General features: G+C 38.9%; 2 protein-coding genes and 1 long non-coding RNA gene across 3 annotated transcripts; 1 reads left to right on the forward strand and 2 right to left on the reverse strand.

The window, feature by feature from the left end:
- Positions 1-606: 606 nt before the first annotated feature.
- On the forward strand, positions 607-5,451 carry LOC140770050 (uncharacterized). The gene is made up of 2 exons (XR_012105991.1): positions 607-2,423; positions 5,135-5,451. It is a non-coding gene; the product is annotated as an uncharacterized lncRNA (long non-coding RNA).
- Positions 5,452-6,565: 1,114 nt separating this feature from the next.
- Positions 6,566-8,724, reverse strand: LOC140770574 (benzyl alcohol O-benzoyltransferase-like). Its single transcript, XM_073111825.1, has 3 exons — positions 8,235-8,724; positions 7,258-7,802; positions 6,566-7,170 (listed from the first exon to the last, which is right to left on the reverse strand). Exons 1-3 carry the CDS (start codon positions 8,673-8,675, stop codon positions 6,786-6,788), a joined length of 1,371 nt encoding a protein of 456 aa, XP_072967926.1. The 5' UTR covers positions 8,676-8,724; the 3' UTR covers positions 6,566-6,785.
- A 2,706-nt stretch (positions 8,725-11,430) lies between these two features.
- Positions 11,431-13,964, reverse strand: LOC140770519 (benzyl alcohol O-benzoyltransferase-like). The gene is made up of 2 exons (XM_073111740.1): positions 13,412-13,964; positions 11,431-12,527 (listed from the first exon to the last, which is right to left on the reverse strand). Exons 1-2 carry the CDS (start codon positions 13,961-13,963, stop codon positions 11,619-11,621), a joined length of 1,461 nt encoding a protein of 486 aa, XP_072967841.1. The 5' UTR covers position 13,964; the 3' UTR covers positions 11,431-11,618.

A 13,964-nucleotide genomic window follows, 5' to 3' on the forward strand; every position in this document is an offset into this window, starting at 1 on the left:
CAACCTACTTATATAGATTCCATTCAATATTGTTAACAAAATCTAATTACTATTTTACTCTTAAAAAATATTATTTTAATCAAATACTATGTCAATTACTCTCTCTTTTCTCCTCATCTATATACCATAAAGTAATTTTGGTCATTGTATAAAATATCTCCTCAGTTTATTACTTATTTATATTAAATTAAATATAATCATGACACTTCATAACTTAATGTTATATTTTTCTGAACTAGTACTAGCTAATTATATTTAGGAGTTAAACCAAATGTCACTTTATTTCTTATTTCATCTCAAAAGTATGATAAAGGTTATTATGGGATTATAATTTTAAACATGACCTAATTAACATAATTAATTTAGAAAATAATACTTTTAAAAGATGGGAGAGATATATACCATAATACCAACATAACCCTTTGGTAGATATTTCCCTTCTTTTTTTCCTTTCCTTTTTAACCTTCGAAGGATAAGAAAAAGTAAATAGTGGCCGTCTGATCTGATCCTATCCTCAAAGAGGACAACCCCCTCCCTCTCTTTCATTTGGTCCTTTCTAGATTCTCTTGCCACGTGTCATGATCTCCTCCTCCTTTTCATCACATAAATAGCCAACCCATATCCAACCCCAATTGAGCTGTCTGTCTCCGTCTCCGTCTGTCTATTCTTCTTTTCTTCTCTCTCTCTCTCTCTCTCTCTCTCTCTCTCCTGGTTCTTCTCCTAAGACGGCGTCGGAGATCGGTTTCGGGTTTGGTCGCCGCCGCCTCCGATTCGCTTGGTGCAGGTCGGGAACGCTTCGGTTCGGTCTTCGATCGGGTCGGATCCCGCCTTGCACCAACTGAATCGGAGCCGGTAACGCGAATTTGTTCGTCAGAAAGATCGCTCCGTTTTTTTTTTTTCTGGTCTCATCATTGGTTGTGCTGCAGGATTTCATCTAGTTGGTATCCGATTCGTGGATCCTATTGAGAAAGGTTATTGAAGTAGTGGAATTCTTTAACTTGATGATGAAAAGGTTGGGATTTGGGCAGGGATTTTGGTATTCTAGTATTCTAGTGCTGATTAATAGTTCGTCTTTCCGATATTATTTGCTATAATATGCATGGTCTGACATACTAATTCTAGATTGCAGTTCTTGTTTCAAGCTTTATCTCTGCTTAACTATGTTAGGCGAGCTTTTATTTGTTAGTCACATGTTCTTCCTATTTCTCAGGCTTCTTTTGGGGAAAAGAGGTAGATTTGTGCATGCAAAATGATTCTGTCTTTTTGCTAAATTGATTTGGATTTTTGATTGGTTATAATTTTAATTTGCTTATAATTTTATTCTATATGTAGAACCACTACACTCTCACTTGATTAATTCAGCACATCTCAGCTATCTTGCTTTCGTGTTTATGTCTTAATCTTGGAATTACATTCTAATTCGCAGGTAAAAGATAAGGTTTTTACATTGTTAAACACAGTGGTTTTCTTGTATGTATTGCTTGTTGGTCATCTAATCTGATACCCCTTGTACCTCTTGGCCCTTTTAGGATTGGATGCAACGACGCATCTATGTATCGGTTTTAAAAGGTTTCCTCTTCTGTGATAACTCTTTTCTGCAGAGGATAAATCAATGGCTGCTTAACTGGGATTGTTTTTCATGTATGTACTGAAATGGGGCCTGGTACTGCCTTCTAGTGGAACAATACTAGCTTAAGTCGAAATATCTTTTGTTGTTGGTTTGGATATAATACTTTGTTAGCAGAAATGATGTTCATCAAGCCACTGGACTGCTAGTGATTTGATTAGAGAGAGTAGATTGTATTGCCGTTGTCAAAGTTAAATCTAGTGTGTTAACTGTAGAAGTTCTGGTATAACTTTTCATGATTTGGCAACATATTTCACAAGGTTGATATCTCATGTGTGTTTGAGATAAGAGTAGGAAGATGTTTCTTAGGGCATTAATAAGTTGACTTTAAGTTTTTTTTTTTTCCTTTGCTCTCAATCTGATTCCAAGCTTTGTGGTCCTTCTCTTATATTCTATGTTGTGTGCATTCTGGATTTTGACATTGCCTTTGGTATGCTTCATCTGGACTTGCATCATCATCAAAATAGTGGACGACTCCCTTTTCGAAGTCTGATTTGTTCTCATTATGCGATTCCATTGTTGGATGTCCTTTTCATTACCTCACATAAGTGATAGCATGTTCAAGTCAGAATATGTCTTTTTTTCTTTTCCTTTTTTTCTTTGTTTGTAAGATGACATGCATTTTAAGCTTTTTATGTGTGAAGACAGAAGCTTTCAGGTGCCCATACAAATATTAGAAAAATTATGGAGAAGTTCTTTTCAAAGCATGGCATGCTTGGGGTTTAACTGCAATCCAATAATTTCTACTGCAAAACAGAAGACTCATCATTGTGAATGCTTGCCATCAGCCTTTCAGGTTATAGGCCCTGTTCTAATTGCAATATTTGATGTACTTTCGGTTCTGAATATAATCTTATATACCAAAATGTTTGTCATTTTTGTATCTATATAGAATGTGGTATAAACACATATTACATATAGTATTGAAAGTAACACAAATCATGATGCTCTTAAGGGAGTATGAGAGAGTCTTGAATGCGAACATTATGAAGTCTTATGTGTACATTATTTCCCTCTCTCTGAATCGTTCTATAGTACTATATCTTATAAAGTACGTTATTTTTATTCATAGATTATTTTTCTCTTTCCTTTAAATCTTGCTATGGTTCTGGACATTATCAAGTACCTTTGTGTATTGATAAGGCCATTCACTATTTCTTGAAGCTTGATTTCCCCAAGATAAACCATATAGCCAAGACAAACCATGAACTAAAATAGAAGAGTTTGCCCCACCCATGAGTAAATATTTCATAGTAGTTTCATTAGACTGTAGATCTCTCTTGGTATATTCAGATAATAGGTAGGAACATAAACTGAAACATTCTAGAGCTACAAAGATAGTTATTAAATCGTTAGCACCACATAAAAACATTCCTCCTAGAGTTGTTGTTAATATGAATAACAGAAACAAACTCTGTTATAGCCATTTCTGTACATTCAATGTACTCTACGGATAGAGAAATACATAAAGTTGATTATAGTAAATAAGAAATTGAATGATTTCGTTGAAATTGTTCGTTTGGAAATTTCCCAAAAAGCTAATTATAAGTTCTTCTCTCCATTGGAACAATAGTATGCTTATTACTAAACTTGTTGAAGAGATGAAATAGAACTAAGGTCTATCTTTTTTATTAGAAGTTGAATCGATCATTAGAAGAAGAACTAGGCCAAAAATTAGGATTCATTATGGTAAAATGAAACTCTCATGGAAGAGAAGCAAATGAAACACTTTCATAAAAATTCTCGTAGAATCGAGAATGAAGTTTTCATTCTGTACATGCTTGATCATGAATTAGTAACTTCATCCAATCTTCAAAAAAGTCCCAATTGTTTCGGACTTCCGATTTTTGGAATGGGATATTTATGGAATCCCTATGAATAGGATCAAGCCTTATTCCATGATATTTTCATAAGAATCCTCTTTCTTATTCTTAAGCAAGCCCCCAAGAGGGCTTAGTTGATTATTTGATAAAGACATCGTTAGATTCTTTTCCGATCGAGATGTTTGGATCCATGGATTTATGTGTACATAGGTCCTGTTCATGGATTAATGAAAATGTGCAAAAGCTCTATTTGACTCTTCCATTCTATGAGTCTCTTCCTTTTTGCGTATGGCATCGCCACTTCCTTTGACAGCATCTACTAATTAGGAACTTAATTTTAAGCCATATTTATACCCGGGCGCTTTCATCTCTTAATAACCAACTAATTTTCTTGTGTAGATCCTATTTCAATAGGAACTTGATGAGTCGATCCGCCTACATGTCTTGATTTTACTGTTATATCAGGTGTATAACAGGCGTTACTTTACGTATTGCTTAACGTAAAACAGATAATGGATTTGTTTTTGTCTTTTGTTGAATCTTTTTCATGGTTCGATAGATAATTTGATAAGCCAATGATTTTATTTTTTGGCGTTTCATAATATGGTTAACTAACATTGTAACTAATTGATTACAATAAATTGGATCGAATTTTGCAGTTTTTTCTTTTGGAGTACCTCAACGTGACATAAGGGTGAAAGAGGTCAAGAATCAGTTTTCTTTTTATAAAGGCTAAAAACGAATCACTTATTTTGTCTTTTTGACCCCAGATTGTAGGGTGGACTTGAAAGATATGAATCCCTCCCACACGACTTTCATCGAGTACAGATTTCCATAGAATTCTATATGTATCTATGAGATCGAGTATGGACTTCTGTTTACTCACTTTAAAATTAAGTATTTATTTCTCTCCTTTACCGGCTAGGATTGGAAATCCAGTATTTTACATATCCATTAGATAGAGTCAAAGAAGTGCTTTGAATTATTGCTATTTGACTCAGACCTGTTCTGAAATAGTCAAGGTATTTCGAATTGTTTGTTGACATGGACAAAATAAGGGAAAACCTCTGAAATGATTTCAATATTAGACCTTGGACATATAATAGTTCCGAATCAGATCTCTTTAGAAAGAAGATCTTTTGTCTCATGGTAGCCTGCTCCAGTCCCTTTACAATACTTTAGATATTGGGTTAGCCATACACTTCACATGTTTGGGTTAGCCATACACTTCATTCACATCTTTGTATGGGCAAAGATTAGAAAGATTATGAAGAGGTTCTTTTCAGAGCATGGCATGCTTCGGGTATGCACAAAGTTCTTCTGCAAAGCGGAAGACTCATCATTGTGAATGTTTGCCATCGGCCTTTCAGGTTCTAGGCCCTGTTCTAATTGCAATATTTGATGTACTTTTGGTTCTGAATAAAAAATCTTATATACCGAAATGTTTGTCATTTTTGTATCTATGTAGAATGTGGTATAAACACATATTACATATAGTATTGAAAGCAACACAGATCATGATGCTCTTAAGGGAGTATGAGATACTTTATGAAGTTTTATATGTACATTGTTTCCCTCTCTCTGAATCATTCTATAGTACTGTATTTTATCAAGTACCTTGTATTTATTCATAGATTATTTTTCCCTTTCTTTTAAATCTTGCTATGGTTCTGGATATTATCAGGTACCTCCATTGTGATCCCCTTTTCTGACTATTTGGTTTCACATCTAGTAGGATTATGTGAATATAATGAGTGTTTTGGCTAGAAGCCTACAAGAACATAACCTTACTGCAGTAAGGAGGGGAGAATGGCTGCATGAGTTGCATCCAGATTGCAACTGCGAGAACTACACCACTTGGAAATGTTCATAATTAGAACTAGATTTTCAGTATCCTGTCGCGTGATAAACAAAAGCTTGTGATTCTTCTTCCTCTGTTAACTAATGGAACGTTGAGGAATATAGTGTGTACATTTATTCCTCTCCTTGGTTTATTTTGTTTATTTCCTTCTTTTCGTTGTAAGAAGTTCAATTTGATGGTGTCCCAATTGTTGGAATTTGATCATCTGAGCACTATTCTTCTTGGATGTGTGTGATCAGTGAGAAGTAGAAAACAAAGAGAGGTTTTTATAAAAACCTATCACTTTATAGTATATTTGAATAATAAAAAATAGGGTAGAAATTGAATCTCTATTTTCCTGAAATTATACAACCCTTATAATTTGGTTCATCATAATTCCTCCTCTAAAAGGAGAGGTTACCAGATTATGGTAATACACTACTAAGCATACCAATAAGTTATGACTAATTACTAGATGGTTTTACTAAAATTTTATCCAAACACGCCTTAAGACCTCAAGTATATCCCAATGGTGCATAAGGGTGGTACATTATGGCCCAGATCGAATAATCCGGCACAAAGTAGATAGGTTTTAAACGAGTTTAACTTGGTCACAAATGAGTTGGTGTGTATGTTTTTTAATTAATAAGTTATGTTTGTATTTATTATTTCAATCTACTTTAACATGTTTACGGCCTAATAAATAACAAGATTAATTTAAATATAACTTAAATAATTTATATATACATGAATAACATATGTAACCTAAATAATCTATTTAACAAAAGTTTATATTTATATTTAATATTTCAAAATAATTATACAATTATAAATTTAATCTGAATCCAATCCGACTTGAATCCAACAGTGCTGGAGGATTAATCGAAACTTAGCCGAGAAACTCAAAATTAGGTTAGAGAGGCTCTCATCAACTTGTCTCTTTCATGCAAAAGTTATTTGTTACAAATCCAATAATAAAGTGATCACCAAGTCAAAAGGAAGGGAAGAAAATGTCCTGCAAGGGTTGGTAAAATCTTCATAAAAAAATTGAGGTTCTCATTTGAAGCAACTTATATAACACTCAAACGGACCAAATTCCATCCATTATAATCATTTGTTCAACTAATCCTTTCTTTTTCTATTTAGTCGTTCACATTGGCAGAATGGCAGGCGATCTGGCAACTAACTTTCTCTGTATGTTCTTGCCAACTTTGGTCCCACACGGCCACTATTTTGTCATTAACCAATCAAATTAACAATTGCCCACAACTCAAGTAGTTTAAATCTGTATCTTCTTATTATTCATAGGAAACTTTATTGCTCACTGCTATATAGAAATATAGAATATTAGACATAATTCAAGCAACTAATATGTCTTCACTCTGGTTGCCCTAAACCTATTTCACATCTCCATATTAGGAGAGAGAAAAAAAGAAAAGAAAGAAAGATAGGAGAGAAATATACAATTAATGCTGTAACTTTTCATCAGAATTTTTTACTCGGAGTTGGTGTCATAGGGATCAAAGGTAGGCGGCTCCTTGGTCAGCTTCTCGACCTCCGAACGGAACGTCGGCATGGCGTCGGCCGGCAGGCAAATGGGCACCACTGTCCCTATCTCGCCCTTGTCGTTCTTTATCCGGGAATAGTAACTGGCCACCCCTTGAATAGGTCCCTCGCCGCCCTTCGCCGGCCCACCGTAGACTGCCTCGCCCCACCCGAAGTCGACGTCCTTGAACCCTGCGTGGCTGATGTCGGACACGATGTACGTCCGCAGTATATTAAACAGCGGCCGGCTGCGAAGAACCATTAAATCCGCCAAGGATTGCAAGTATTCGTACGTTATCCCCGCCTTCGCCTTTTTAACCAGCTCTAGTGCGTATCTGGAAGAATACTTAGATAATATTAGAACGAGTTTTAAATTATTTAAAATATATATATGTATATATATAGTGAGTTTTTTGCAATACCCGATGGGTTTGTTGCGGATCTCCTGCACGGTGGTCGCTGCCACCGAGAAGGCGAAGGCGTTCCCGTAGAACCCCTCAGGCAGCCATGCGCTGCTCCTCCCACGCGCGTTGACGATGAAGGAGACGCGGACCTCGTCGTCGGGGGGGTAGCCGAGGGCGATGGTGCGGCTCCGCCAGATGCAGGCGGTGATGAGCTCGAACCTCGAGCTCGCCCGGAGGTGCGGCGGCGCGTGCTTCTTCAGGGCGGCGATCTCCTTCGGCCCGAAGAAGAAGGGGTGGCGGACCTTGTCGGCCTGTGGGGTCGTGATTATTCCGTCAGCGGCGCCGCCCGCAGGCTCCTCGAAGTCGAGATGCTTGTGGGTGACACGCGGCGGGCAGCGGGCGGATAGGATGTCCCTGGCCCACACCGGTGTGACGGAAGGCGCGGCGGCTCCGCGCGCCAGCTCGCCGATGGCGATCTCGAACTGCATCCCGCCGGGGGCGTCGACGACGTTGTGGCAGAAGCGTTGGCCGAAGATGAAACCTCCACACTTAAGCCTCGTAACCTGCATGGATATATAGATTATACAACTTATGAGCTAAATTATCCATAACATATAATTAAATTTCCACATATAATTTTGGCTATTGAATTTAATTTCTCTTTAATCAAGTTTAATTATCTCCTTAATTTTTTTTTAATATCGCTGTTGATCCAACTTAATCGCTCCGTGTGCACCCTATAGAACACAACCTAGCTAGTAGAGTCCTTTTCTCCCGTTCTCCTCTTTTTGACTTCCATTAGAGCACTTGTTATAGCTTTAGTGAAGAAGTCCAACATGAACTCTATCATCCAACTACCTTAAAGTTGCATTTTACTATTCTTCCAAGAAAAGTACGAGAAGAAAATTAGAAAGAGAGTCTCATCTTCTCTTCTCTTTTTATAATATTGGAGGGAAGATTATTTACTACTCAATTGTACAACTACTAGTACCCACCTGGATATAAAGAATTGGCCGGTCGATGATGCACTCCGATCCATTATCGGGATCATAGATGAACTCCTCAAAGCACGGGAACGGGGGGCTCTGCACGTCCCCCAAGTCCTCCACCGTGATATCGGCGTCGGCCTCCACGAACGCCACCCCCTCGCCGCTGCACTCCACCACGAGCTTCCTCCCCGCCGCCTCCCGCAGCCTTCCGGCGAGCGGATAGTAGTAAACCAACGCCTTCGCCAGAGCCTCCTTGATCACCGTCGCAGGGTCCACCCCCTTCTTGGACGGGTCGTTCTTGTAGAGATGGATCCCGGAGCTGTAGTACCGTAGCCCTTCCTGGTCGTCGATGTCCGACAGCGGCTTCACCTCTTTCGGGGTCGGCTCCGCCGGACCGACGAGCTCGGGCTCGCCGCGCCGCACCGTGAAGGTTGGTGGGGATGACATAGTTGGAATTGCTTTGCGAGGATCGAGTTGCTTGATATAAGATAATTTGTAAGCTATGCTTCCAACACATCTATATAGACACACAACAAGTAGGGAGATTGGAGTAGGTGGAGATTTGGTGGGTCGTCGTCAAAGTGTTTGACAAATTATTTCCAAAACTGAGTGTGAACATTATTCCCATTTTTAAGTCAGTATTAATTGTTAACATCGGAAATAGATGGGACAAAGCGAGAGAGAGAGAGAGAGAGAGAGACGCTCTGCCAACCAATTGCCATGCATCTGTCTCCAATCGACTAGCCGTGGCTAAGTGGGATTAAAAGTAAGTTTGAATTTCTAACAGTCTTGGAGGTATGATATCTTTGAATCACGGGTGGAGAGGTCTTTAATCTGTCCTTTGTCCTTAGTCTATTTATTTCTTTTATGCTTAACGTAATATGAGTTTTAATCTGAGGATTACAATAAGCTATATAAATAAGCACTTTTCGCCTTTCCATCTCATTTATAGTTTTGACCTCCAAATTACCATAGTCATCACGTAACAAATTTTAAGTGCTAAAGAGACAGTTTTCCCTATGTTTTAAGAACCCCAAATTATAAATAAAGAAAAAGAAAATTGAAGTCAAAGGATAAAAGGGTTAATTGATGACACTCAAAGCCTTTCGGCAAGATCATTTTGGAAAATGGTTCAATATATATATGTATATAATATAATTTAAGCTTTCAACTTCAAAGAATATTAGAATATAAGATCATATCCTTCAACTTGATTATTCTTTATTAGTAACCCCACTTTGGTTTTGAATTCTTTTAGTGGCCTCATGCAACCTTGTCTTCAACCTTTAACCTAAGACTGGACCAGCAACTAAGCAAAAGTAAGATGATCATTCCTTATCTTCAGGTATGTGGAAGTGCTGAGGATGTACTTCCGATTGCACCCTTCTTCGGAGAAAGAATAACAACAAGAATAAAAATAAGAATAAGGATAAGAATAAAAATAAAAATAAGAATAAGAATAAGAAGAGCACCCACCCCCACTACCAAAAAGGTGAAAATCATTCGGTCGGTCAATCAGTCTTCCACTAAGTTATTCCAAATATGTAGCTTCTCTTCGGTTTATCTTATTTATATCCTATCTTATATCATCTATTATCCAAAAGTAAAATACTACTTAAAATCACCATATACATTATTAATTCGCCTGCTAACTATCCCAAACAACTATCAATTTCTCAACAAAAATATGATATAAACCTTTCTACAATAATATAACTACTTAGTCGTAATAATATATTTTTCTCATCTATTGGTTAATAATTTATATCTCGCAATAAGCTCTCTTATATCACTAAACAAAAAATTAGAATAACTATATCAGCACTACAAAATCTCAAAACTCGCCTCTCACCCTCCATGTCATTGCTTGACAATTGACAATAAGTCACTCAAACTAGAGAATTTTAGCCGAGGTGCTAGGTGTACGGCCGGAAGTGGCTCGTTCTTGCAAGGCTTATCTTCTTAATTTCTTTTTGCAAAATAAGCGCAAGTGGAATGTGACAAGTCACAGGCCCATATATACACAATATGTATGATGAAAGGTATGTATAGTTGACTGGAATTTGGTGATCAACTCCTCCTCAAATTCCACGTATTTTAAATATGTGAAAAGGACGTGAGATTGGTGCACCAAATCTTTTCTTTTCTTTATTATATTTTATATTTTTTTAAAAGAAAAAAGGTAATTTTAATTGGTGGTCGACATGGTCGTATCTTATCCACTCACTCCCAGTTGGTAGGTGGAGACGACGAATGGGAGAGGTGGGATGACGTGGTGGAGCCGGGCAATAAATGGCAGCACTTGCCAACCCCATAATATAATACCATTCTACTCCAAATTAATCACTGGCGTGTGACAAAAATGTCATTCACATAGATAATAAAGATTGATGTCGTTGGTGTGGATCAAGTTAAAGTCCACAACGTGGCTCGCAGTGTTCCATATTTTGTCCGATTTGGTGACCCACGTCTTGCGTCATTGATAGCGTATGTCTGACGACTTATAAGCACTCTCTGTCTGTAGTGATGGTTAGAGCCCCCAGTTAAGCGCACAGCCCAGTACTTGGGTCCTTTGGAATTTTGGGAGCCTCTTTGAGGCCCAGGTATGTTGGTATATATCGGTTTAGTGGTGCTGTGATATATATTTTTGGAAAAAAGAATACAATATAGGGGAAGAGGATGGAGAAGACTATGTATTGGTACAGTGGTTTTGAGATAAATTGTTGCTTCAGTATTAAACTAATATAGCCCTCATTGTACTAGTTTAAGTTTATGGTTATTCTCGAATGTTATGTAATAGCTCTCATGACACCAAAATAGGTGAGAAGTTTTTGTTTTGTGGGCCGATTTGTATAAGATGATTTAGTTGTATGTCAACGTATTAATCGTGTACGTGTAATAATTTTAATTGCACTCAAAATTAAATATATGAACCCTATGATTAGAGTGGACATAATCAGATTCATCTAATATATACAGATGTGCATTTGAGGTTGTATCAAAACTAATATAGATGAATTGGCCTGCAACAAAATTTTAATTCAACCAACACTACCATTTCGATCTACTAACATATTAATAAGTACCTTAACTTTAAGGGTTAATTATATTTGGACCATCTTAACTATCACAATTTTTCACATATCTTTGGAATCCATAAATTGTCACTTGTAAACCACTGTGCAGTTATATAACATATTTATTTTTCATTTATACTACCGGAAGGTAAGATATTATCGATTGTCCAAACTATCTATGTTTTTTTTTTAAAATATATATATATATATATATATATGAAAAATGGTGATAATTTATGAAAGAATAATTATCCCCAACATATATTGGATACTACACATTTATATCTCCTCTTATTATCGTTTATACTCTACTCTAAAGCCTTGAACTTATACCCACTTGAAGAGCCGGCTCATTCTTAATTCTCTCCATCTCCACCACAAACCTCTCCATGGCCCATGGAGGCAACCCAATGGGCACCATAATCCCCTCCTCCCCTCTCCTACTCTTCACCGGCATGTGGAACGTCGCCAACGTCGTCGTCGCCGCCGCCCCGTACACAGCCTTCCCCCACCCGACGTCCACCGTCTCAAGCCCGGCCTTCGTCTGGTCCGTCACTAGGTACGTCCGCGCCACCTGAATCCTCGGCCTCCCCCTCGACACCAAGAAGTCCGCCGTCGATTGCAAGTACCCGTCCGACATCACCCTGGCCTTCGCGTCCATCACCAGCGCCAACGCGTACCCCAGTGGCTCGCCGACCAGCTTCCCCGCCGCCGCCGACGCAAACCCGTACGAAAGTGCGTTGCCGTAGTACCCCTCCGGGATCGGCGGGTTGCTCTTCCCCCGTGCGTTGACTACGAACTGGAACCGCACCTCGTCGTCGGGGTCGTATCCGAGCGCCGCCGTGCGGCACCGCCACACGTGCGCCGCGATCAGCTCGAAGCGGGAGCATCGGGCCGTCAGATGCTGCGGCGCGCTCCGCCGCAGGACAGCGATATCGTCGGCCCAGAAAAAGAAGGGACGGTGGAGTAGTTCCTGGCCGGGGCGTATCTTGTCCTTGTCGGGTTTCGCCACCGGCTCGTACTCCAGGTGCTGGTGGGTGATCCGCGGCGGGCGGCGAGCGTTGAGGAGCTCCCTGGCCCACACCGGCTGCACGGAAGGCGCAGCCGCCCCCCGGGCAAACTCGGCGAGCGCCGTCAGGAACTGCGTCAGCCCCGGCGCGTCGACCATGTTATGGCAAACCTGGAAGCCGAAGATGAACCCTCCGCACTTGAGCCTCGTTACCTAACAATAGAAATGTACGCATTTGTCGTTAGATGTTGGATAATGTAAGCGGGAAATGGTCTAATAACACTATATATTTTCATCATTTTCTAATTAACACCCGTCTCTTTCCTTATTTTGTATTCCGATATTTTATTTTCTTCTATAATTTTTATATAATATTCTGATTTAATTAAATCTAACTATTTTTCAAAAGGTGTTAATTTAACGAAACTGTGTTATATTAAAATTATAAGAGAAAAGTATAGAGATCCTTTAGTTGAGAGATTTTTTTCTAGATGTTGCATTAATAGATGCAATATATAATTTAAAAACTATTGTTTGGTTTAGTATATCAAATCTGAAGAATAGTATTCCAAAACGGTAGTTAGACTTAGATCCAGTCCTTTGATATCTACTTAATTGCAAAACACTGTATCTAACTATCTTAATTTGACCCATCTTTGTCATGTCTTTTGGTTTCAACTCCATCAATCATTTTGATCACAACCCAACACTAACTAATCTCTTTCCACTCCTCTCCTCTTATTTCTATCATCAATCTAACTCGTTTTTCCTCTCATATTTTCTATTCTCCTCTAATTAAATATTTTTATTAAATACATTATTATCTAACTAAATATGTGTTTAATAAATACATCGTTATAAAAGATATTCAACCAAATAAGTTATTTATTTCTCTAGATACAATGGCTAGAGATTCATATATATCATGATTATGGTGTATTTCTAAATAAAATAAATCAAACTACCCATTCTTTAAAAATTCATTAATGTTAACAATAGTGCCATTTCAATATGGACAGATGCCTAATTAAAGTATTTTTTTTTTTTAAAGTTACAAAGGAAAAAAGAGTTTAATAACATTAGTCATTAGGAGTTACCTGAATATATAACAGTGGACGATCAAGTACGACCGCCTTGTTACTCTCCGGCAAGCAAAGAAGCTCTCCAATGCAAGGAATGGGGGGGTAAAGCGTGTCGCCGAAGTCCTCCAACCGGACATCGGCATCAGCCTCCACGAACTCAACCCCCTCGCCGGTGCACTCCACGACGAGCTTCCTCCCGGGCCGCTCGCGAATGCGACCAGCAAAGGGGTAGTAGGGGACTAAGACCTTGGAGACCGCATCCTTCACGACCGCCGCGGGGTCCTGGCCCTCCTTGGACGGATCATTCTCGTAGAAGTAGACCACCGATCTGTAGAACCGGAGACTCTCCTGGTCGTCGATGTCCGACAAAGCCTTGAACTCGTGGGGCGTCGGCCTGGCCGGCGCCACGAGGGTCGGCTTACTCCGGCGAGCAGCGAAGGTTAGAGAAGAAGCCATGGCAATTAAGCAGTAGCTAGAAAGAAGTAGAGGTAGATCGCAGATGGTGGAGTATTGAGAGCTTAGAGGGGACTTATAAGGAAGGACGACTCTGTCTTCTTTCATCATCATG

Source organism: Typha angustifolia, chromosome 11, assembly GCF_048772165.1.
Source record: "Typha angustifolia cultivar Huaian chromosome 11, ASM4877216v1, whole genome shotgun sequence".
Classification (NCBI taxonomy): domain Eukaryota; kingdom Viridiplantae; phylum Streptophyta; class Magnoliopsida; order Poales; family Typhaceae; genus Typha; species Typha angustifolia.